Source organism: Malus sylvestris, chromosome 5, assembly GCF_916048215.2.
Source record: "Malus sylvestris chromosome 5, drMalSylv7.2, whole genome shotgun sequence".
NCBI classification, from domain to species: Eukaryota; Viridiplantae; Streptophyta; class Magnoliopsida; order Rosales; family Rosaceae; genus Malus; species Malus sylvestris.
Genome location: NC_062264.1, coordinates 24,590,210 through 24,612,613, shown reverse-complemented (window position 1 = coordinate 24,612,613; position 22,404 = coordinate 24,590,210). Strand labels below are relative to the sequence as shown.

The window sequence follows — 22,404 nt, the reverse complement described above, 5'->3', positions numbered from 1 at the left end:
GCTTAGCCTTACGGTAATTGTTCTATTTGATTTACCTAGTTAGAAGCTTTCATAGTAATGCGTCATGAGCCGTTATGATCTACCAGTTTGGAGTTATTATTAGCAAAATTGGATTTCCTTTGCCCAAGAATACCGACGTTTTAGATTAAATTTATTTCATACTTTTGTCATGATAAAAACTCAACAGAAGGCTTTCTATGTTGATATGAGGCTGTGAGCGTGAAGTTGATTTCAAAAGTTATTTTCTAGACGCTAATTAAGCTCAGCTTGCTCCGTTGCACAAAGTAGATGCTGGTTTTGATTTCTTTTTCCCCCACAATCTAGCTGCTGGTGAATGAATGAAGCACTCAGTTTACCAAACCCTAATCCGAACACGTGTAGCTCGATCACATTAACTGATGTCAAGTAACAAAGCCCTGCGCATCTATGCTTATTTATTGTTCCGGTTACTTGGCGCCAATACCAGGTTCATTTGTAGGAACTGATGCATTCATTATTATTTCACTCCTCTTGTAGTTTATGCCTAACTATTCTCCTTGGGACTAAAAGTTTCAGTGGTCAAATCTTTCGAAATCTACATTGATTGCATTTTAGTTTAACCCTTTTCTTCAGACACTAGGCATCGTCGAAAAAGTGCTTTCCGTTCAAAATAGCATATACAAATTATTGGGAGGGGACCGGTTATAATTTTCCTTTAAACATGAAACAGCTTTATTTTGATCAGCTTTATTTACAATTTAGTGATGTCTAGTCGGTACCGTATCTACATAGATCCTTCCTTTTTGTTGTTTTAATTTACTAAACTCCCAAAACATCCACCTCATCACATGTATCTTGTGGAGCTTGATGTTACAGCTTATATAAAGTGCCTTAACTAATTTACTCTAATCCAATTTTCTTAGACCACATACTTTTTCAGCAAGCACATTTTCCATATGTACCTAGTACTTTGGTAAATTTTTTATCAAAGATTGAGCAATTGTGGAAAAGGATTTGAACCAACCGCGCATAGGATTCCATGGGATATATACTATTTATGATAGGAATTTATATTAAACATATAGTAATTGAATCTTTGGTAAAACCCAATCAAATTGATGGGTTACATCAATGCTAATCACATGTAATTAACCAAAGCATAAACTGCAATCTCTTCTCCTAAATATTATATATACAGTGCTAGCTTATAGCCCAAGACACACACACATAGAGAGATGGAAGATACTCAAAGAGTGTTAACATGGGAAGAGGAAGAAGAACATGCCAAGGTGGATGTGTGGAAATATGTTTTTGGGTTTGTTGAAATCGCGGTGGTAAAATGTGCCATTGAGCTCGGAATAGCTGAAGCAATTGAAAGCCATGGAAGCCCCATGACACTCTTAGAGCTCTCATCTGCTCTAAGTTGTGATCCTTCTCACCTTTACCGCGTCATGAGGGTACTAGTCCACCTCAAAATATTCAAAGAAATAACCACAAACCAATTAGGCTCCAAAGGTTATGCACAAACACCTCTGTCTCACCGGCTACTGAAATCCGGAGAAAATAGCATGGTGGCGCTGATCTTGCTGGAGAGTAGTCCGGTAATGCTGGCACCATGGCACGGCTTAAGTGCCCGAATTCGAGGAAATATTAGCAATCAATTGTTTGAGGAAGTACATGGGGAGGACTTATGGAGCTTTGGTGCGGCCAATCCTGATCACAGCAAGCTTTTCAATGATGCAATGACTTGTGATGTAAAGGAAGCTGTGCCTGCAGTGATTAAAAGTTGTATAGAGGTGTTCAAAGGCCTTGAGACAATAGTAGACGTCGGCGGGGGAAATGGGACTATGTTGCGCTTGTTGGTCGAGGGTTGCCCTTGGATTCGTGGCATTAACTTTGATCTTCCGCATGTTGTCTCTGCTGCTCAGGATTGTGATCGCGTTGAGAATGTTGGAGGTGACATGTTTGATCGCGTTCCAAGGGCTGATGCAGTAATCATCAAGGTAAGCAATAAGCATTTATACTTTTGTTTATGGTAATACTAATAGAATTCGTCATATGTTAATTAATACGTCAGCTTTCACATATCAAGTGGTCTGCTAATGCCATAATTTGAGAAGAAAAAAAATAATGTTAAGGGTGGCTCTTCTAGCCTTGCTCTCTTATTATCTCGCTATAAATTTTCTTGCTCAACAAAATCGTGTTATGATACACAGTGCGAGTTGGTTGATTGTAGGGTGTTCTTCATAACTGGGGTGACGATGACTGCATTCGTATCCTTAAAAAGTGCCGGGAAGCCGTTCCTAAGGACACGGGGAAGGTGATAATCATAGATGCCGTTATCGACGAAAAATATGAGAAAGAAGACAAGAAGCTAGCAAATCTGAAATTGATGTTAGATATGGTGATGATTGCCCATACTAACAAAGGCAAAGAAAGGAGCTTGAAGGAATGGGAATATGTTCTTGGGGGGGCTGGCTTTAGTGGACACACTATCACACCTGTTCCTGCTATCCAATATTCTGTTATTCAAGCTTTTCCTTAAATTTAACGAACACAAAGTTAATGATGTGAATTTGTATTCTCAAATAAGTGTTTCATTGTAATTCTAAGTTTACTTTGTGGTCCCTTTGTCTTGCTTTGTGTAGTGTGCTTTGCAGTATTTGGATGGTTGGCAATTAAAATTTGTGGAACTTGTTGTGGCTGTTGTAAGCCTTTCTATCTTAATGGGCATGTTTTTGGGCAATATGGTGCTATGCGAATATGGAACTTAATTGCAGGCAATGATGCTGATAAATAAAGGGCAAAGTTTTAAAAGAAATTTCACAAAACCACTTATCCAACTATGAGACTAAAAGCTTGAGGAGTAAAAACACTCCAACATGCACATCAAAAATTAGACCTTCGCCCTTCATCTTTTATCTACTTTAGAATTTAAGGTATCATTGTAAGGCGTATATTAAAACACGACACATTAAGAACGACAACCATGAGCATGCATGAAACGTAGAATGAATGGAGAACTTACCTGAGGAAGCTCCTGCCATGGAGAGTCTTCTCCACTCAAGCAGTCGTAAGTCCTTTTGCTAGGGAAATGGGGTTTAGCACAAAGCAAAGATGATTACTGTGAGTGCAGGGACTTCCTAATATATTAATGACTATCCCTATAATCTGACCTATTAGCTGATTATATGAGACATTCCATATCAATTAGGGTATCATAAGAGTCCTAAATGGTAATGATTTCTTTGTCAACTAATTAAGGTTTTCAAGATTAATTGCACTAAATAAGGACTCCTAAACCTAACTAGATAAGGCTCCATGATTTCTTCAACTATAAACTCATATTGGCCGAGTTGCTTGTATGTCAAGAAACAGCGAGCACTCGTTCTTTGACACTCACAACTTACATTCTCTCCCTTGAGTGTCCAAGAACATGATCCTTACTTGACTAAAGTGATAGGTGATCACTGAGTCCCTCAAATTTGCAAATATACCTTTAACAACCTTTCACTAGTAGTTTAAATATTGGATTACAGAAAATAACATGTAATTGCTTCCACATGTGTACTCTATTACCACAAATATTAAATTATGAGCACTATGTTGCTAACATCTTTCGTTAATTCAGGTTGATAAGCAGAAAACCAACTCTTGAACTGAGACTCAAGCAAGCATGGCTCATATTTTGTCAAATAAAAGCATGGCTCATATTTTGTCAAATAAAACAAAAATGTGAGAACAAAACAATCAGTATAAGAAATCCAACATATCAGTTTAAGGAAACATAACAATAAGAGAGAGAAGAGGAACATGTGAGTGTTTTACTCCTTCTCATTAACAGAATCAAAAGTCTCTCGCATACTCATATTGTAGTTATGCTTCTTCAACACTACAACTGCCAAACCCTTGGTCATGGGATTAGCCGTCATGAGATCAGTGCCTACATGTTCAATATTCAGAAGACCCTTTCTCACTTCATCTCTAACATCCAGATACTTTATATCCATCAGCCTGCAAGTAATAGGTCTCTTGTCGTTCCTTGAAAAGAAGACTACTGCTCTATTGTCACAATATATAGTTATTGGTCTCTCAATTGAATCAACAACTTTCAGTCGTCCCTTGATAAAGTTTCTTAACTAGATTGCAAGCTTAGTAGCAGTATAGCAGCCAATAAATTTAGCCTCCACGGTTGAGGAAGCTATTACCTTTTTTTTGGAGCTTTTCTATGAGACAACACCATCAGCCAACAAGAAAACATATCCACTAGTTGATTTTCAATCATCCACACAGCAAGCCAAGTCAGAGTCTGAGTAAGCAACCAACTCAAGATTTTGAACTTGTGTATAACACTAGAACAAGGTCTTTAGTCCTTTTAAGATACTTAAGTACCTTTTTTTGCAGCAGTCCAGTGAAGAACACTAGGATTGGATTAGAAACGACCCAACATACTCACAGCAAATGCTAGGTCAGGCCCTAGTACAGGCTTGAGCGTACATAAAACTGCCAACAAGTGATGCATAAGGCTTGTCTTTCATCCATGTCCTCTCCAAATCATTTTTTTGGGCATTGGTCAGTGCTGAACTCGTCTGTCTTTGCAATGGGAAGCTCTCCACCTGCACCCCTTGTCCATATTGAGCCTCTTCATTACTCTATCAATATAGGTCTTTTGGAAAAAAACTAGCATTCTCTTTGATATGTCCCTCTTAATCTCAATACCTAGTACAAAATGAGCTTTACCAAGATCTTTCATATCAAAACTCTCAGTAAGCATGCCTTTAGTTGAGTGCAGTAAAGACAAATCTGAGTTCGCAAGTAAGATTTCATCCACATATAGTACTATAAAAATAAACTTTGAAACACTGACCTTAAGGTAGATGCAGTCATCTGTCTTGTTTCTTCAAAACCAAAAGTAGTAACAACTTGATCAAATTTAATGTACCACTGCCAATAGGATCGTTTTAAACCATAGGTCAATTTGTTGAGCCTGCAAACCATGGATCATTTTCCTTCCTCAGTAAAACCAGGTGGTTGATTCATGACTTTATCTTCATGTAAATCACCAAAAGAAAGACTGACTTAACATCCATTTGATGCAGTTCTAAGTTGTCAAGGCCATTATTACTCTCATGGAGGCCTTGGATGAGACAGGAGAGAATGTCTCATTGTAATCAATGCCTTCTTGTTGCGTGAATCCCTTAGCCACAAGCCTGACTTTGTCTCTTTCAATCTCTTCTAGTGCATTTCTTTTGGTTTGGAACACCCATTTGCAGCCTATGGGTTTTGCATTTGGTGGAAGAGGAATCAGTGTCCAAACATGATTCTTTTCCGTTGCTTCAAGTTCTTCTGTCATGGCAGCATGCCAAAGATTAGCTTGATGGCTGTTGAAAGCTTGTTTGAATGACAATGGATCATCTTTATCTCCAATGTTATACTCCACTTCTTGCATATACACAAAATCAGGTAATAACACATGTTTCTTTTGCCTAGTCGAATGCATTAATGTCATTTATGCTGGTTCTACAGGTTGCATCGTTGCATGATCTTCAATGACTTGTGCTGCAAAGTTGTGATCATTAATGTCTGTAGGGATCAGTTCTTCCAAATTCGTTGTCATATCCACATTTGGTAGAGTTGCATTATCAGGGGCCAATATGACAGGGAGGGTAATTGAAAAGTCTTGTGCTGCAATCAAATCATTCTCACCACATCTTATTTCTTCAAACTTGATACTTGGATGCTGTACTTTATTGCTGCTTTCTTCTTCAAACTCGGAACTTGAATGCTGCACCAATTCCTCTTCCAATCTCAAAGAATTCAGCATTGTTGGTCTCTTGTAGTCTGGTATGGGAATTAAGGCGGTAGAACTTAAAACTCTTTGATTTCTCAGAATATCCAATGAATCTACAACTTGTAGTTCTTGGATCCGGCTTTTTCTCATGAGGGTTATACAAACGAGCCTCTGCTTGGCAGCCCCAAATGTGAATATGATTGAAGCCAGGCTTCCTACCTGCCCAAGCTTCAAAAGGTATTACTTGAAGTGACTTGTTGGGAACCCTATTCACTGTGTAATTGGCTGTTTTAAAAAGTGGTAACTGAGACCTTGAAAATATGGATTGAATCATTGTCCTTTAAGGTCCTATTCTTTTTTTCTCCAACATTGTTTTGGTGTGGAGTCCCTGGAGTTGTATATTGAGCTACAATGCCATATGCTTCAAGATATGTTGCAAAAGCACCTTTATGTTGACCAGTTTTTGTGAACCTGCCAAAATACTCACCACCCCTATCCGATCTCACTATTTTAATATATTTTTCGAGTTTTCTTTCCACCTCAGTTTTATATATTTTAAAACAGTCAAGCGCGTATGATTTTTATGAAACCAAGAACACATAACAATACCATGAGAAATCATCAATGAATGTTACAAAATAAGAGTTGCCACAGATGGTTTTATTTGGAAAAGGACTACACACATCAATGTGTATGATCTCCAAAAGAATTTTACTTCTGTTGATCGCATTATTCTTGTATTAGTTAGTTTTCCCTTACAGCAATCGGTGCAGTCTGGAAGGCTTTTAAAATCAAGATTTGGGGTGAGATTTTGCTTGCTTGGAAGACTTAATGAAAAAATAAAACCAGATGAAAGCTTAAGTTGCACACTGCCAATGGACTCAACCACTTTGCTTTCATTCCCAACGAAAACATTGTGGACATCTTTATTTTCTCCCTTAGTTTTGTGAATCTCTGCAAGGTGTTTGTGATGTGAATTGAGAAACCAGTATCAAACCACCAATTAAAAGGAGGAACACAAATTAAATTGGACTCAAAACAAACAAAAACATTGATTTCATTACCCTTCTTAAAGAGCCAATTTTTAAAACCATTGCAATCTTTCCTTAGGTGACCAATCTCTTTGCAAAAATAACATGGCTTTGGACTTTCAGAGGTGACTTTGAACTTTTGTCATCGTTTAAGAGAGTTTTCTTCTGCTTACAAGCAGCCACAGAAGACTGGTCATTAGCAAGAAAGTGTTTTACGTTAAAATAGGTGGCATATGCAATATCTGTGAAGGATTAGTTTTCTTGACAGAATCGGAACCCTAGCGAACAACTAAAGAGAAAAAAAAATCAATCAGTATTTAAGCTTGATAGTAGAATTAACATTATATCTTTTGCATGACTTCATATCAGTGGGGTCTTTTGTAATAAAACTCAACACCTAGTAATAAGTGATTAATTAAGTTGAGACAATATTGATGATGTTGGTGGTGGACCATGCTGATACTTAAATTTTATCAGTAGATGTCAAGCAAATCAACTCTATATATATCTCGCAAGTATAAGTGTGCTTTTCTCCGTCAACTCTCGTTAGATTAAGGCATGATTCACTTTATAAATTTTAGTTGAAATCAAGCACCCTCTTAGTTGATTCCCGTAAATAAGATACATCAATAACAATAATAGACAAGAGTCTCCCTTAACACATTGAAAATTGGGTAGTTGAATCTTTGCTACAGTCCCAATGGAAGTAAGGGATTTTTTTTTTTACGAGTGTTCAACATATGAAATCAACAAAACTAACGTGATTATAAAAATTGTGGTTCCTCCAGCATTTACTTTATTGAATTTAACAAGCACAAAGTTAATAATGTGAATTAGTATTCTCAAATAAGTGTTTCGTTGTATTTTAAATTTACTTTGTGGTCCTTTTGTCTTGCTTTCTGTAGTCTGCCTTGTAGTCTTTGGATGGTTGGCAATAAAAATTTGTAAAACTTGTTGTGGCTGTTATGAGCCTTTCTATCTCAATGGGCATGCCTGTTTTTGGGCAAAATAGTGCCATGCTATGGAATTTAATTGCAGGCAATGATGCTGACAAATAAAGAGAAAAGTTTTAGAAGAAATTTTACAAAACCACATATACAACTATGAGACTATTGAAAGAATCGGAACCCTGATGAACAACTAAAGAGAAAAGAAAATGAATCAGTATTTGAGCGCGATAATAGAACAACATTATATCTTTTCCATGACCTTAATATCATTGAGATCTTTTGTGATAAAATTTTTACTAGGTGATTAATTAAGTTGGTACAACATTGATGACGTTGGTGGTGGACCATGCTGAGACTTAAATTTTATCAGTATATGTCAAGCAAATCAACTCTTTATCTCACAAGTATAAGTGTGCTTTTCTCCATCAACTATCGTTTCTCTCGTTAGATTAAGGCAATGATTCACTTTTTAAATTTTAGTTGAAATCAAGCACCCTCTTAGTTGAAATTAAGCATCCTCTTTTAGATTCGGAAAATAACTCTTATGGTGTGTTTACGAATCCGTAATCGAAATTAAAATACGAAATTGGATTCCGATGATAGGATATGCCTTCGTTTACTAAACTTGGAGAGTAAAACGAATGGTGGGACCTATAGAAAATAAGGAATCCAATTCCTCATTTTGAAGGAATTGGACGTCATCCTATATCCATTTTTCTTGCCCATTAGAGCACTTCTAGTGTAGGAAGGCCCTCCACTGAATAGTAACTGTCTTCAATGAACAGTAATTGCCTTTTGCATATCTACTTATAAACTAAATAGCCATGACAATAGGCAATTAAATATTAGTATTTTTATTTTATAAAATAATAAAAAATAATTTTATTTGTAATTTCGGATAGGATTTTTAACCGGTCTCGTTACGCCACTTGTCATTATTCGAAAGTACAATTTTTGGTGATAGATTTCGATAAGATTTTTATCCAATTCCGTCGCACCACGTGTCGTTACCTTTTTCGAATCATTGAGGATAGATTTCCGATAAAATTTTTAAACAATCCCGTCGCGTCACATGTCACAATCTGTTTAGAATCTTTGAGGATAGATTTCAATAAGATTTTTAACAAATCACAACATGCCACATGACATTATCTCTAACCTGATACTTTCTTTTTTCTCCATATAACCCACCATCCATCCTAAGAAATCACACACCAAAATTAAAATCTCTCAAAATCTCTATCCTTATTCATACTTTTTGCTTCCTTCTTACAATGTCTTCTTCAAGGATGTTGTGGGAAATCAATGAGCAAGAGAAAGAATTGTTTAAGTAAGGGGAAGAAATGTTCAATCTCCAGGAGGGCGAAAATGAGATGGAGGAGAAAGAGGATGAGGAGTGTAGAAGGAAAGATGACGAAGCAAGAAGCCAAAGAGCCTCACATTCCTGTCGAGTCATCCAAGCTGTGGCTGAGATCTCCAGGCCCAACTATTCCGCAAACATTGATAGAAGCAGGCAATGATGAGGTAAGATCTATTGGACGATTATTTTGTCCGTAACAGTGCATTCCTTGATATGTACTTTAGACGTCGTTTTAGAATGCAACGACATTTGTTCAATAAAATTGTGATTGCTGTTTGCAACCATGATTCTTACTTTGTGCAAAAGAATGATGCTTTTGGTGTCGTTGGTCTCCTTCATGAGCAAAAAATTACTGATGCCTTACGAATGCTTGCATATGGAGCATATGCAGACCAAGTGGATGAGATAGCAAGGATGAAGAAATCAACCATTCTTAAGTCCCTGATGAGGTTTTGCTCCGCAATCGAATCTACCTACACCAAATAGTACCTTCTAAGACTTACGACAATGGACTTGCAAAGGCTTCTGAAGAAGGATGAGATGCTAGGTTTTCTTGGTATGATTGGAAGCATCGATAGTATGCATTGGACCTGAAAAAACTGTCCAAGTGCACGACAATGAGCTTATGGGGACAAAAAAATGAGCAAAAAGTATCATTTTGGAGGCGGTGGCATCATTTGATACATGGATTTGATATGATTTTTTTGGTGTTCTAGGAGCTCAAAATGACCTCAATGTCCTTACCCAATCCCCATTGTTCAACGATGTCCCACAAGGAAAAGCACCAAAAGTTACGTATTGGGTCAATGGACATAATATCACGAAGCATACTACCTAGCAGATGACATTTACCCAAGGTGGACATCGTTTGTCAAAACAGTGCCACATCCGCGAAGTGAAAAGGAAAAACACTTCGCAAGCTATCAAGAGGGGTGTAGGAATGATGTGGAGCGTTGTTTTGTTATCCTCCAAGCTCGTTAGGCGATTGTCAAGGGTGCTACCAGATTGTTTGATTTAGAGTCGCTTTGATCTATCATGATGACTTGTATCATTCTGCACAACATGATTGTGGAAGATGAGTATGATTATGATGCCATTGATGAATTTGAACCAGACCCGATGAACAATTCCAAAACACAAATATATTGTGCTCATGATGCCACCGAAGAACCCATGGAACACGAGCCATTAGAAAGAGATGGACATTATAATGAAAGGCTCATTGAACAATATACTTTACTCCAATCCTTATACTATCACAAATCCATGCAAATTGACTTGATAGAACACTTGTGGGGATTGAAACAAGCTCAAAAAACTTAAAAACAAGCTTGTGGGGGAAGAAGAATGCTCTTAGTTTGTTTGGTGTGTTTTATAAGTTCATTTAGTGTGTTTTTTAGGCTCATTTAGTGTTTTTTTTTTAATTTGGTGTGTTTATGTAATTTTGTTTGGTGTGTTTATGTTCTTTGAATAAAGATTCTCTTAGTTTAAATAAAGTACCATATTAAATAAAGATACTCTTAGTTTAAATAAAGTACTAAATTAAATATGTTGATGCATAAAATCAGTGAGGACTTTGGTACAACATAAAGTGCCAAGTTTGTGACCTTTGCTAGATTGCTTCGGTCACTAGTGTGGATAAGTATGTAAATGGATAGAGACAGGGAAGCAAACACAAGATGTACGTGGTTCACCTAGATTGGCTACGTCCATGGAGTAGAGAAGTTCTCATTAATTGTGAAGGGTTTACACAAGTACATAGGTTCAAGCTCTCCTTTAGTGAGTACTAGTGAATGATTTAGTACAAATGACATTCGGGATTATTGTGGGAGAATGATCTTCTTTTATAGAAGAGAGTTTCTAGCTTTGTCTTGGCCTTGACACGTGTCATGTTGTGATTGACCTTTGATGTTGACATGTGTCGCCCTATAATTGGCCTATTGGTGTTGACACGTGTTGCGCTGTGATTGGCCTCCTGGTTTGAGGGAAACTCTTCTGGGTCCTTGCTGGTATAACGTTGACTGATGCTTGGTAGTTTAGAGATTGGTCAAGTATGGTACAAACAGTCCTCCCCAAAGTTCCCGAGTGAGGGAAGCTCCTCGGTTGGGGACTTGCAAGATCCTAGTCGCTGAGTAATCATGAAACTTCTAAGTACTGAAGTGTGGTATCGTTTTCACTTGCTGTATTTGTCTCATAAGTAGATGTGACATCTTCTCTGGAAGTACTTTTCCTCCATCCAGGGGTGGTATCTTTAACCGATGGAGATGCACAAGGTAATGTATCAATTTCACTTGAAACTTACTTGTAGTTTCGGGCTTGGTCAAGCGCGATACAAACCCTATAGTAGGAGTCCCCCAAGTCTCTGAACGAGGAGATCTACCGAAAGAGGTGACAGACAAAGTAAGCAATCAGAGTTCCAAGCAGTCAGTCTTAGATCGAAAGTTTGATCTCGTGTTCCGGCTGATTGTTTTCCTTCTCCTTGTTTTGTAGACATCAACAAGGACAAAGAAAATAACATGGAGAAGAGATGATATGAGATACTTTTTCTTTTAAAGAAGTAAGTTTCCATATGCTTATTCTTGAACTGGGCTGGAGGGTTTTCTGGTTTCCTCCAGAGTATAATGTCGACTCAACAATTTGAGGGTCAGAACAAGTCCATCAAATTAAGAGTGCGTTCGACCTTGATGATATGGGATACTTTTGCTGTTGACAAAGTAATAGATAAATCGGCATGTGTTCTGTTGCTCTTGTCTTCACATGCTTCCTTGTATCCTTCTCACTTGCCCTATCTGTTCCTCAGGCAGATGTGGTATCTTTTATGAAAGCATAAGATGTTGAAAATGAGTACTCGAGAGCAATGCCAGGTAAGTAATTAGGCAAGGAGTTCCAGGCAGTCAGTTCTTGACTGGAAGCTTGATTCCAAGTGCTGACTGATTGCTTTCTTTCTCCTTATCTTGCAAGTAAGAACAAAGGCAAAGGAAAAGACAGGGAAAAAGCATGATATGGGATACTCTTGCTTTTAACCCTGATGATATGAGATACTTTTGCTCTGGTGTGGCATGTTTGCAGATGTATTATCGGGGGGAAAAGAAGCTGAGTATTTTGAGAGATTCTGCTGAGAGTGCCTTCTCGGATGTGAAGAAAAGTTGAGCATTTTTTTTTATTTGCAGGTCTGCCAGGCTGTGGAGGATAAAGGTCGACATATATAGGAATTGTCCCAACAACGAGTAGTAACGCTGTTCATTTACCCTTCGGTCATAGCAATATAGTGGGAGTTGCAAGATTCACGTGTTTTAACTTTGTCAGAGCACTTTGAAAAAATGGTATGTGGTATCTGGAAGGCTGATGTTGCGTGTGAAGATTGCAAACAAGCTTTATCCAAGGAAATCTGGCTTTCGAAGTTCTGAGAGCGGTGCCTCTTCGATTTTCGAACAAGCAATCCTGTCGGGGATCTGGCTCTCGAGATTTGGAGAACGGTGCCTCTTCGATTTTTGAGAAAGCAATCCTGTTGGGAGTCTAGCTTTCGAGATTCGAAGAGCGGTGCCTCTTCAATTTTTGAGAAAGCAATCCTGTTGGGAGTTTGGCTCTCTAAATTCGGAGAACGGTGCCTCTTCGATTTTTGAACAAGCAATCCTATTGGGGATCTGGCTCTTGAGATTCGGAGAGCGGTGCCTCTTCGATTTTTGAGAAAGTAATCCTGGTGGGAGTCTGACTTTCGAGATTCAGGGAGCGGTACTTCTTTGATTTTTGAGAAAGTAATCCTGTTGGGAGTGTTTTCTCGATGTGAGTAAAGGTTAGGCATTTTTATCACGCCCCGATCCCGACATACATCCATGATCGACACATGACATCACCAAATACCCGTATCTCAACCCACCCCGCCTCCAAGATATGTAAATAGCATAATTCAAGATTCAAATCTCATAGAAATTTTTGTATATTTTATGGCTGCATCTAACCTCCTCGTTAGATTGCCTACGTACCCTTAATAGGGATCAAGCCATTCGTAGTTCATTGTTTCACTACAATCGAATATCCATCACATAAAACGTTTTGTCCCAACAATATACCACAATGCATATTATGCGATATATCAAAGAACAACGACGAAACACAACATATTTTCTAGCTATATTTATCAACAAGTCTAATCATAACAAATACAATGATATCCAACATAACAATCCCACATGACGATTAACATTTCCACTTGATCCATCACATAAATCATCATGTTTCACATATCACCGCAAATCATAGTATGCAACATCTCAAAGAACGGTCAACGAAGCACAATGTTATTATCTAGCCACATTGGTCAACAAGTCTAATCATAATGGCAACAATCACAACCAACATCATTCATAATCACATCAATCAATATCACATATCATAGACCGAAATGCAGGGCTAGAGCGACACAGTTTGGCCGAAGACTACATTTTTTGAAAGGGGATTTTGGACCATCCAACAGAATCAAAGCATCAAAGGGGACTCCAGACCATCACTCAACGGAATCCAAATCAGGATACGATTCTGAACCATCACTCAACGGAATCGCAGAGTAGAAGGGATTCCGGACCATCACTCAACAGAATCACGGAGTAGAAGGGATTCCGGACCATCACTTAACGGAATCCAAATCAGGATACGATTTCAGACCATCACTCAATGGAATCGTGAAGTAGAAGGGATTTCAGACCATCACTCAATAGAATCCAAATCAAGATACGATTCTGGACCATCACTCAATGGAATTGCTGAGTAGAAGGGATTCCGAACCATCACTAAAAGGAATCCAAATTAGGATACGATTTCGGACCATCACTCAACGGAATCCAAGCAGAACTCAGTTCCAGACCACTCAACAGAACCGAATGGAAGTCCAAGAAGCATAACTACGGCTCGAAGGAACAAGACATGATTCAAGTTAGTCAATTCACAAAGACTAAACGAAACGAAACTATATCGAGCAACAAATCCCCATCACAATGGGTTATTGGTCTATTACTAGACCTCACATCACCCAAGCAATTCAATAAGAATTTCAATCACATGTCACAACCATTTCCAATACACAAGTCAAATCACATTTCACTACATCATACCAATCACTATGTTTCCAACATTATATCTCAATCCATAGCTTGTAACATATCAAGGAATCACGAAGCACAATATTAATATTTAATTACGTTATCAATCAGTGAGATAGCATATCATTTCACGAATTTAATTAAAGAACTCTACATAAATCCCTACTTGGGTTATGAATAATAACATGGTAATTCTAATTTGTATTCACAAAATACATTGTGGGTAATTCCCATTCACTCGAATCTAGGGTTCTAGACTAATTTTATGGGAATTAGCAAAAGTAAGGATTCCAGACCACTCAACGGAATCCAACAACATCGGGTTCCAGACCACTCAACGAAACCAAAATATTAAGCGGCTTCTCACAATCTACTCAGACCTGTTATAGGTAAAATCAATGCCTACATCATGGAAATGGTGCACTAGCCAAAAGGAACTCGGATAAGTTGCGGAGCTCGGGTGAGTGACAATAATTCAAGTATGAGATATTCAATAAAAATAGACTATCGATCACAATCTATAAACATCAAGTATAGAATCATGCTTTATGGAATCATAATCAAGTCATTGTAAACTCCGTAGGAGTCACCCAACATCCAACGGCTTTTCCCATTCAACCAACCAAGATTCCCAAAAACCATCGTTCATAAGTGCATTAAAAACTAGGGCTAGAGGGACGCGGTTTGGCCGAAGCCTACATAAGCAACCAAATAGGAAGTTGCCCCCTAATGCGAATTAACCAAGCAGAGTCACTCCTACAACTGTTAGAAAGTGATCACCCAATGCGGATTAACCAAGCATGATCACTCTTAAGCATACATGATCATAAGGATCTCCCAACGTGGATTAACCAAGCGCGATCCATATATAGTATGGTCCCCCAAGGTGGATTAACCAAGCAGGACCATTAGTGACCCCCCCAATGCGGATTAACCAAGCAGGGTCAAGATAATCAGGTAGGTAGTGATCACCCAATGCGGATATACCAAGCATGATCACTCTTAGAATGCGTATGGTCCCCCAATGCGGATATACCAAGCAGGACCATCAATGTACAAATACTACATGGTGTAGTAAGATCAACACACAACCCACGTACCCTTATCTCATCCGTTATGATTTACATCGTAATCACTTGCACTATCAACTTCTCATGACCACTATCTTATCATACAAACATAAAAGTTCTACATAAACTTCTCATAAGATTTTAGGTTCACATCGTCATAAAAACAATCATTTACATCATACTAATCATACATATCTAACCATATTTCATAAACGTTTCCAAGTTATAGTCGATTCACAATTAATAAACATAGATCGATGCTAAAAAAAATAAAGATAACAATTCAATATAAAGTACATTTAATAAACAAGTATAATTGAATATGGTGCCGCTAATACATATATTGAGACACGTCAACTGGAAACGACATGTCATCGTGATGAGCCAACTAAGCTCCATCAAGCCTCAACAACAAACTAGAGATAAGTGACACCCTAGAGTAGAGCATGTTGACTAGAACATCAACCGTCGATAAGGTAGGTCCATTAAGGTCAACAACCTACGGTTATTCAATCCAGAAGATCCGTACATTGGATTTTCGATCTGTAAGTTCTCAAAGGTCCAACAACTGACAACTAGGGTGTTCACAAAATTGTACAACGAACCAACGATTGATTGTTATCAATCACACAAATAAGTGGCGGTCCAATTTGATCACCACACCAAACAATTGAATTTCGAGAAACCGGGCTAGACATAGGTTCACAGGGTCACTAAAAGGTATTTGGTACTTAAACAACACTCGTGGACGGTCCCATGCACCGCCACACGCGGGTTAGTCAAGGTGGAGGGTTTAGAAACCCCAAATTTTCAATATTAACTAAATAAGCTCAAATTTACGTGGTAGCTAGAGCTCAGCTAGGGAAACACATTTCACAACTAGGCCGACGACAAATTCTAACCGGAAACCGCCTAAATTCATCAGTGAAAACCGGATTTCTAAGGTTCTACACACCCAACTCTAAAATGAATACGAAATCACAAACTAAGCATACCAACTTGAAGATTATGAAGAGAAGATGAAGTTTCATACCTCACTTGAAAGAAATGGTTGCCGGAATCGCCGGAAAAATGACAAAACCGTCGGAAAACCCACGGGACTTTGCTGCCTCAAACTGGAAAAATGGATAAGAAAATAGAAAATCTAACACTACAAAGTTGTAGGGCTCGTCAAGAGCTTTCCATGGACACCAAGATCACCCAAAACGGAGATCGGATGAAGGAGATACAAGCGGGTCAAGGTTGTGGTTTTATGGGTCGAAAACGCCCCAAAACGGGTCAAAAAAAATCATACCCCTCCTTTCTTTCTTTTTTTCCAGAAAACTCCCCCTTTCTAATTGGTCCCTCCCTCTTTTATTAAACTCCCTTAACCTTTAACCCACATGTGAGAATTACATAATTCCCACAATCTATAGTTCACAATTTCAAACGTCCGTAACTATACCGTTATAACTCGGACTCACAAACGGCTTTCGCCTATGCGCTCGTAGCTTCGAGACCTATTCGAAAACGTTATTGTGATCTCAAAAGGTCAACGAATTTTTGATAATTACCTTCCAAACTTCAAACTTCATAACTAATTTAATTAAAATCTAAATCCAAATAAATTAATATAATTTCTCAAAAATAATATAAAATCTCAATCATACAAATATGTAGATTATAACAGTGAAATCCAGGAACGGGATTTCACAATTTTTGCTAGTCTGCCTTGCCACAGAGCACATTGGTTGACACACATAGGGATTTTTCAGTTATCAAGCAGTGGTGTTGTTCCTTTACCCTTGTGGGTAATGGTAGGGTAACTGGACCTTCAAAATTTATGTGTCTAAATTTTGTCAGAGATCTTTGGCAAAGTTATCTATGGTACCCGAGGAGCTGATGTTGCATGTGGGGATTGTCGACATATTTTACTCAGGAAAATCTGCTTCTCGAAATCTGGAGAGTAGTGCCTCTTTAATTTTTGAACAAATGACCCTGTTGCCCTTTCTTTTATAGGGGCACCAATTGTGTGCAAGAAGTACGTTCAGAGAGTTATTGCTTGTATGAATTTTCCCCTTATTTTTGTACTTCAGATATTTATTGGACCTCATTTCTGAAAATGTCTGGCCTATCTGATCGTCGTTTTAACTTGAACTTTGGTGAAGAGGCAGCCATGCCTCCTCAAGACAACATATGGCGCCCATCTTTCTTATCCCCTACTGGTCCTATTACCGTTGGGGACTCTGTGATGAAGAATGATATGACCGCTGCGGTGGTGGCCAAGAACCTTCTCACTCCCAAAGATAACATACTATTTTCCAAACGGTCTGATGAATTGGCTGTTAAGGATTCTCTGGCTCTCAGTGTTCAGTGTGCAGGTTTTGTGTCTAATATGGCCCAACGCCTATTTGCTCAAACCCGCCAAGTTGAATCATTGGCGGCTGAGTGATAAGTCTCAAACAGGAGATTAGAGGGCTCAAGCATAAGAATAAACAATTGCACAGGCTCGCACATGGCTATGCTACAAATATGAAGAGGAAGCTTGACCAGCTGCAGGAATCTGATGGTTAGATTTTACTTGATCATCAAAGGTTTGTGGGTTTATTCCAAAGGTATTTATTGCCTTCATTTTCTAGGGCTGTACCGCGTAATGAAGCTCCAAATGATCAACCTCTGGTGCCTTCTCCTTCTGGGGTTCTACCCAGTATTGAGGCTCCGAATGATCACCCTCCGGTGCCTTTTCTTTCTGGGGCTTTGCCGACTGCTGAGACTTCTCCTGAGCAACCTTTGTGAATGCTCCCTTTTGTTTGTTTATTTTGGTTCATGTACATATTTGTACATGAATATGTACATATTTGTAACTTATCGGAGATATCAATAAATAAGTTTTGCTTCATTTCAACGTATTGTGTTAAATACACCAAAGCCTTCTTCACTAAGTTCTTTGAATTTTTTATTTTGTTGAAGCTTGTATGTTGAAGCTTTGTGAGTGAAGCATGTAGGTTGAGGAAGTGTTCCCTTAATTTCCTGAGTGAGGAAAACTTCTCGGTTGGAGACTTGAGAAATCCAAGTCACTGAGTGGTAGTGAGACTTCCGAGTATCAAGGTACAGTAGCATATGGTAGGAGTCCCCCAAGTCTCCGGTCGAGGGAGTTGACGAAGGAGGTGTCTTCCTAGTAGCCAAGTTTCCAAAGTAACAAAACTTCACCATTTTCCTTTCTAAGTGGTAGCTCAAAACTCCTCTTTTATGTACATTTGTTATGAAAGTTGTTAGACCCAAAGAAGGGGAGGCCTAGGCTCTCCTTTCGAATTTTCGAAATTTTTTTTTTCGAACTTTCAAATTTTTGAATTTTTTTTTTTGAATTTTCGAATATATATATATATTGAAGCTTTATAGGTGAAGCTTTGTTGTTGAAGCTTTGTAGGTGAAGCTTTTGTAGGTGAAGCTTTGGTGTTGAAGCTTTTGTAGGTGAAGCTTTGGAGTTGAAGCTTTGTAGGTGAAGCTTTTGTAGGTGAAGCTTTGGTGTTGAAGCTTTTGTAGGTGAAGCTTTGGAGTTGAAGCTTTGTAGGTGAAGCTTTTGTGTTGAAGCTTTGTAGGTGAAGCTTTGGTGTTGAAGCTTTGTAGGTGAAGCTTTGGTGTTGAAGCTTTTGTAGGTGAAGTTTTGGAGTTGAAGCTTTGTAGGTGAAGCTTTTGTGTTGAAGCTTTGTAGGTGAAGCTTTAGAGTTGAAGCTTTTGTTGGGTACCATGAATTGATTTTGCTTCACACTATCTTGATCACGAGTGTGTGAAGCTTTTGGCATTTGTAGTTGCCCTCCATTTGTTGAAGCTTTGTAGGTGAAGCTTTGGAGTTGAAGCTTTTGTTGGTGAAGCTTTTGTGGTGAAGTTTTTGTGGTGAAGCTTTGTAGTTGAAGCTTTGTAGGTGAAGCTTTGAGGTTGAAGCTTTGTTGGGTACCATGAATTGATTTTGCTTGACACTATCTTGATCAAGAGTGTGTGAAGCTTTTAAGAATTGTAGTTGTCCTCCATTGATGAAGCTTTGTTGAATTTCCCAATTTCCTTTTTGTTTTGTTTTGTTTTTTTTTGGAAAACTAGAAATTTGAAAATGTGGGAGAGACAACATATACAAATTTTGCTTCCACACTGTTAAGCAAGAGATTGTGATGCAAGCCACACCTTGTAACAGTCGAAGGTTTGGATGAACTATATAAATTGAATTTGCTTTGAATAGTCTTGATTAAGAGTGTGTGAAGCTTTATACGAGTTGTAGTGTTTGCATTGTTACAGAGGAGAAATGTCTGAAGTAGATGCAAGAGAGTTGAAGAGCTTGATCTTCTTATACCATGCACTGAAGCCGTTGTTGGCTTGCAATAAGACTTTGTTGGTGACTATAACTCTTGTTAGGCATAAGTGCTCCCTTAGTTGAGTTGTAAAGCTTGAGGGTTTTTTATTATTTGTGAATGCTAGGAGTTCACATGTACAAGTTGTACCACTCGTCTTCTGGTTGGTGGAATGAATGGTGAGTTGCTTTCATCACTTGGTTGGTGGTACGAAGGTGAGTTCCTTCATCACCTTTCATCACATTTCATCACCTAGTTGGTGGCATTAAGGAGAGTACGGGTTGTACATTTCATCACCTGGTTGGTGGTATGAAGATGATTTCCTTCTTCACCTGGTTGGTGATAATAGTGGCAAGTTGCCAAATAATATTAGAGTACGGGTTGTACATTTCATCACCTGGTTGGTGGCATGAAGGAGAGTACAGGTTGTACATTTCATCACCTAGTTGGTGGTATGAAGATGTGTTCCTTCATCACCTATTTGGTGAGAATAAGGGCAAGGTGCCAAGGCACATTGAGCAAATGTCGAATGATATAAAGTATGTTGAACCCTTTCAAAGAACAGTTGACTTATGTATGAATGTGTTGGAATGTATGATGTTTATGTATGAATGCGTTGGAATGTATGATGTTTATGTATGAATGTGTTGGAGTGTATGATGTTTATGTTAATTGACATGAATGATGCTTATGAATGTTTTGCCATGCATGAAGGGATTTATGCTTTCGATATGTGAACCATGTTGGTTGTAACACTTAGTATCACATACTTTGTTTCAAAGTACGCATGTTGAAGCTCTAAGTTGGAGTATAGAGGTAGGTCAGCATAGACTAAGTGTTCCAGTGCTAGGAATGAAAAAGACTCAGAAAAAGTTGTCTGAATTCCCTCTTCTTTAAATATTTGCCGAATGGCTTGTGTGATAAAAGATCTCAAGCGGTTGAGAGTCAAAACATTTGTAATGTGTATGCCTTCTTATAATAGCATTTCCTTCAGTACCTAGTCTTCCACTTTGAAAGAGTGAGGCTTGGCCCCATAGTTATAATAGTCGACAGTACGTTCACCCCTGGTTGTCTTGATATGAACTTTTATCCCTCTTGTTGTAATGGGCTTGCTGAGAGTAAAAATCCTCATTTCCTGTATAGAGTTGCAAGCCAGGCTTCTGCTTTGTCTTTGCTTTGAGGGGGTGTCGAGGATCCTCCTTCTAAGAGGGCCAGGCTTAGGTTGGTTCCAATAAGGTATTTCAGCTTGTTGTTCGGCCTTCAACTTGTTTACTTCCTTAAGGAGTTGTAGAACAAGAGGGTCCTGAGTGGAGTCATGTACCACTGGAGCTTTCTTTCGTAAATCTCTATCTCCTCTTAGAAGTAGGAAGGTTTGATCAAGAGCATGTGATTTTTCCCTAGACTCGCCGTACTGACTTCCAAGGTATATCTGTCGGAACATCTCTGAGTCCCCTATACCTTCGTGTTTCTCTAGGACTTGTTGCCCCTTCCCCAAATTGGTAGCCAGCCTGGGACATGGGATAAGACCGAGTCTTTTAGAGACCCTTGGGTTATTGATCTTCGAGCTTACATGGATGAGATTATCTCGACGTTGCTTTAGGAAGTCTCGACAGTCATGAAAGACAGCTTTCAATCATTCCACTCCTTCTGTAAGGAGGTGTCTTCTTCCACTCCTCCTGTTTCAGGTCAAAGCAGCTGGGTTGAGAGAAGTCTCAGGTTGGTCACCATTTCGATGAGTAGCTCACTTCTCAACATGAATACCTATGTCAAGGGCAAATGACCCTCCGTGTTGGGGGGCACCCAGTTTATGGTTGACTTCCACATAGGTGATGAGCTTGTGTGTTTTAGTATATCTAGCCTCGTGGAGCATTTCGAAGACCTTCTCATACTGCTCTTGGAGGATCTCATTCTTCATCGCTATCTTGTTGTTCTGAGCCTCCAGCTCATTGACTTTAGCCTGAAGAGCAAACTTCTTTTGTTCCTTTTTTCGTTGCTTCGCACCAGGTGCGAGAGGGGTGTCGTTCTGCGTGATGTGGCTTCCTTCACTTCCCATGTTGAAGAGGGATGCCTGGTCAAAAAGGAGTGTACGAATGGTGGAAACCAGCTTGACAAAGCTGAAGAAGGTAGGAATAAGTGCATTTCCCACAAATGGCCCCAAATGTTGATGCACAAAATCAGTGAAGACTTTGGTACAACAGAAAGTGTTAAGTTTGTGACCTTCACTAGATTGCTCCGGTCACTAGTGTGGATAAGTATGTAAATGGATAGAGACAGGGAAGTAGAGACAGGGAAGCAAACACAAGATGTACGTGGTTCACCCAGATTGACTACGTCCACGGAGTATAGGAGTTCTCATTAATTGTGAACGGTTTACACAAGTACATAGATTTAAGCTATCCTTTAGTGAGTACTAGTGAATGATTTAGTACAAATGACATTTGGGGTTATTATGGGAGAATGATCTCCTTTTATAGAAGAGAGTTTCTAGCTTTGTCCTGGCCTTGACGCGTGTCATGCTGTGATTGGCCTTTGATGTTAACACGCGTCGCCCTGTGATTGGCCTCTTGGTGTTGACACGTGTTGCGCTGTGATTGGCCTCCTGGTTGGAGGGAAACTCTTCTAGGTCCTTGACGGTATAACGTTGACCGGTGCTTGGTAGTTTCGCGATTGGTCAAGTATGGTACAAACAAAATAATACAAAATTACATAAAGTACTCAATTCAATAAATACGAAATTACATAAAGTACCAAATTAAATAAATACGAAATTACAACTCAAAGTGATTGGAAAATTATGGGCTTCAATGA

At 38.8% G+C, this 22,404-nt stretch overlaps 1 protein-coding gene across 2 annotated transcripts; it reads left to right on the top strand.

The window, feature by feature from the left end:
- The first annotated feature begins 1,122 nt into the window (after positions 1 to 1,122).
- LOC126622036 (acetylserotonin O-methyltransferase-like) lies at positions 1,123 to 2,725 on the top strand. Of its 2 annotated transcripts, none has more exons than XM_050290687.1 (2): positions 1,123 to 1,982; positions 2,196 to 2,725. In XM_050290687.1, the coding sequence occupies exons 1-2, from the start codon at positions 1,215 to 1,217 to the stop codon at positions 2,301 to 2,303; spliced, it is 876 nt and encodes a 291-aa protein (XP_050146644.1). In that variant the 5' UTR covers positions 1,123 to 1,214; the 3' UTR covers positions 2,304 to 2,725. The 2 variants fall into 2 exon arrangements, with proteins under 2 accessions (XP_050146644.1, XP_050146643.1); XM_050290686.1 differs by having other exon boundaries at positions 1,135 to 1,982; positions 2,216 to 2,725.
- The last annotated feature ends 19,679 nt before the right edge of the window (positions 2,726 to 22,404 follow it).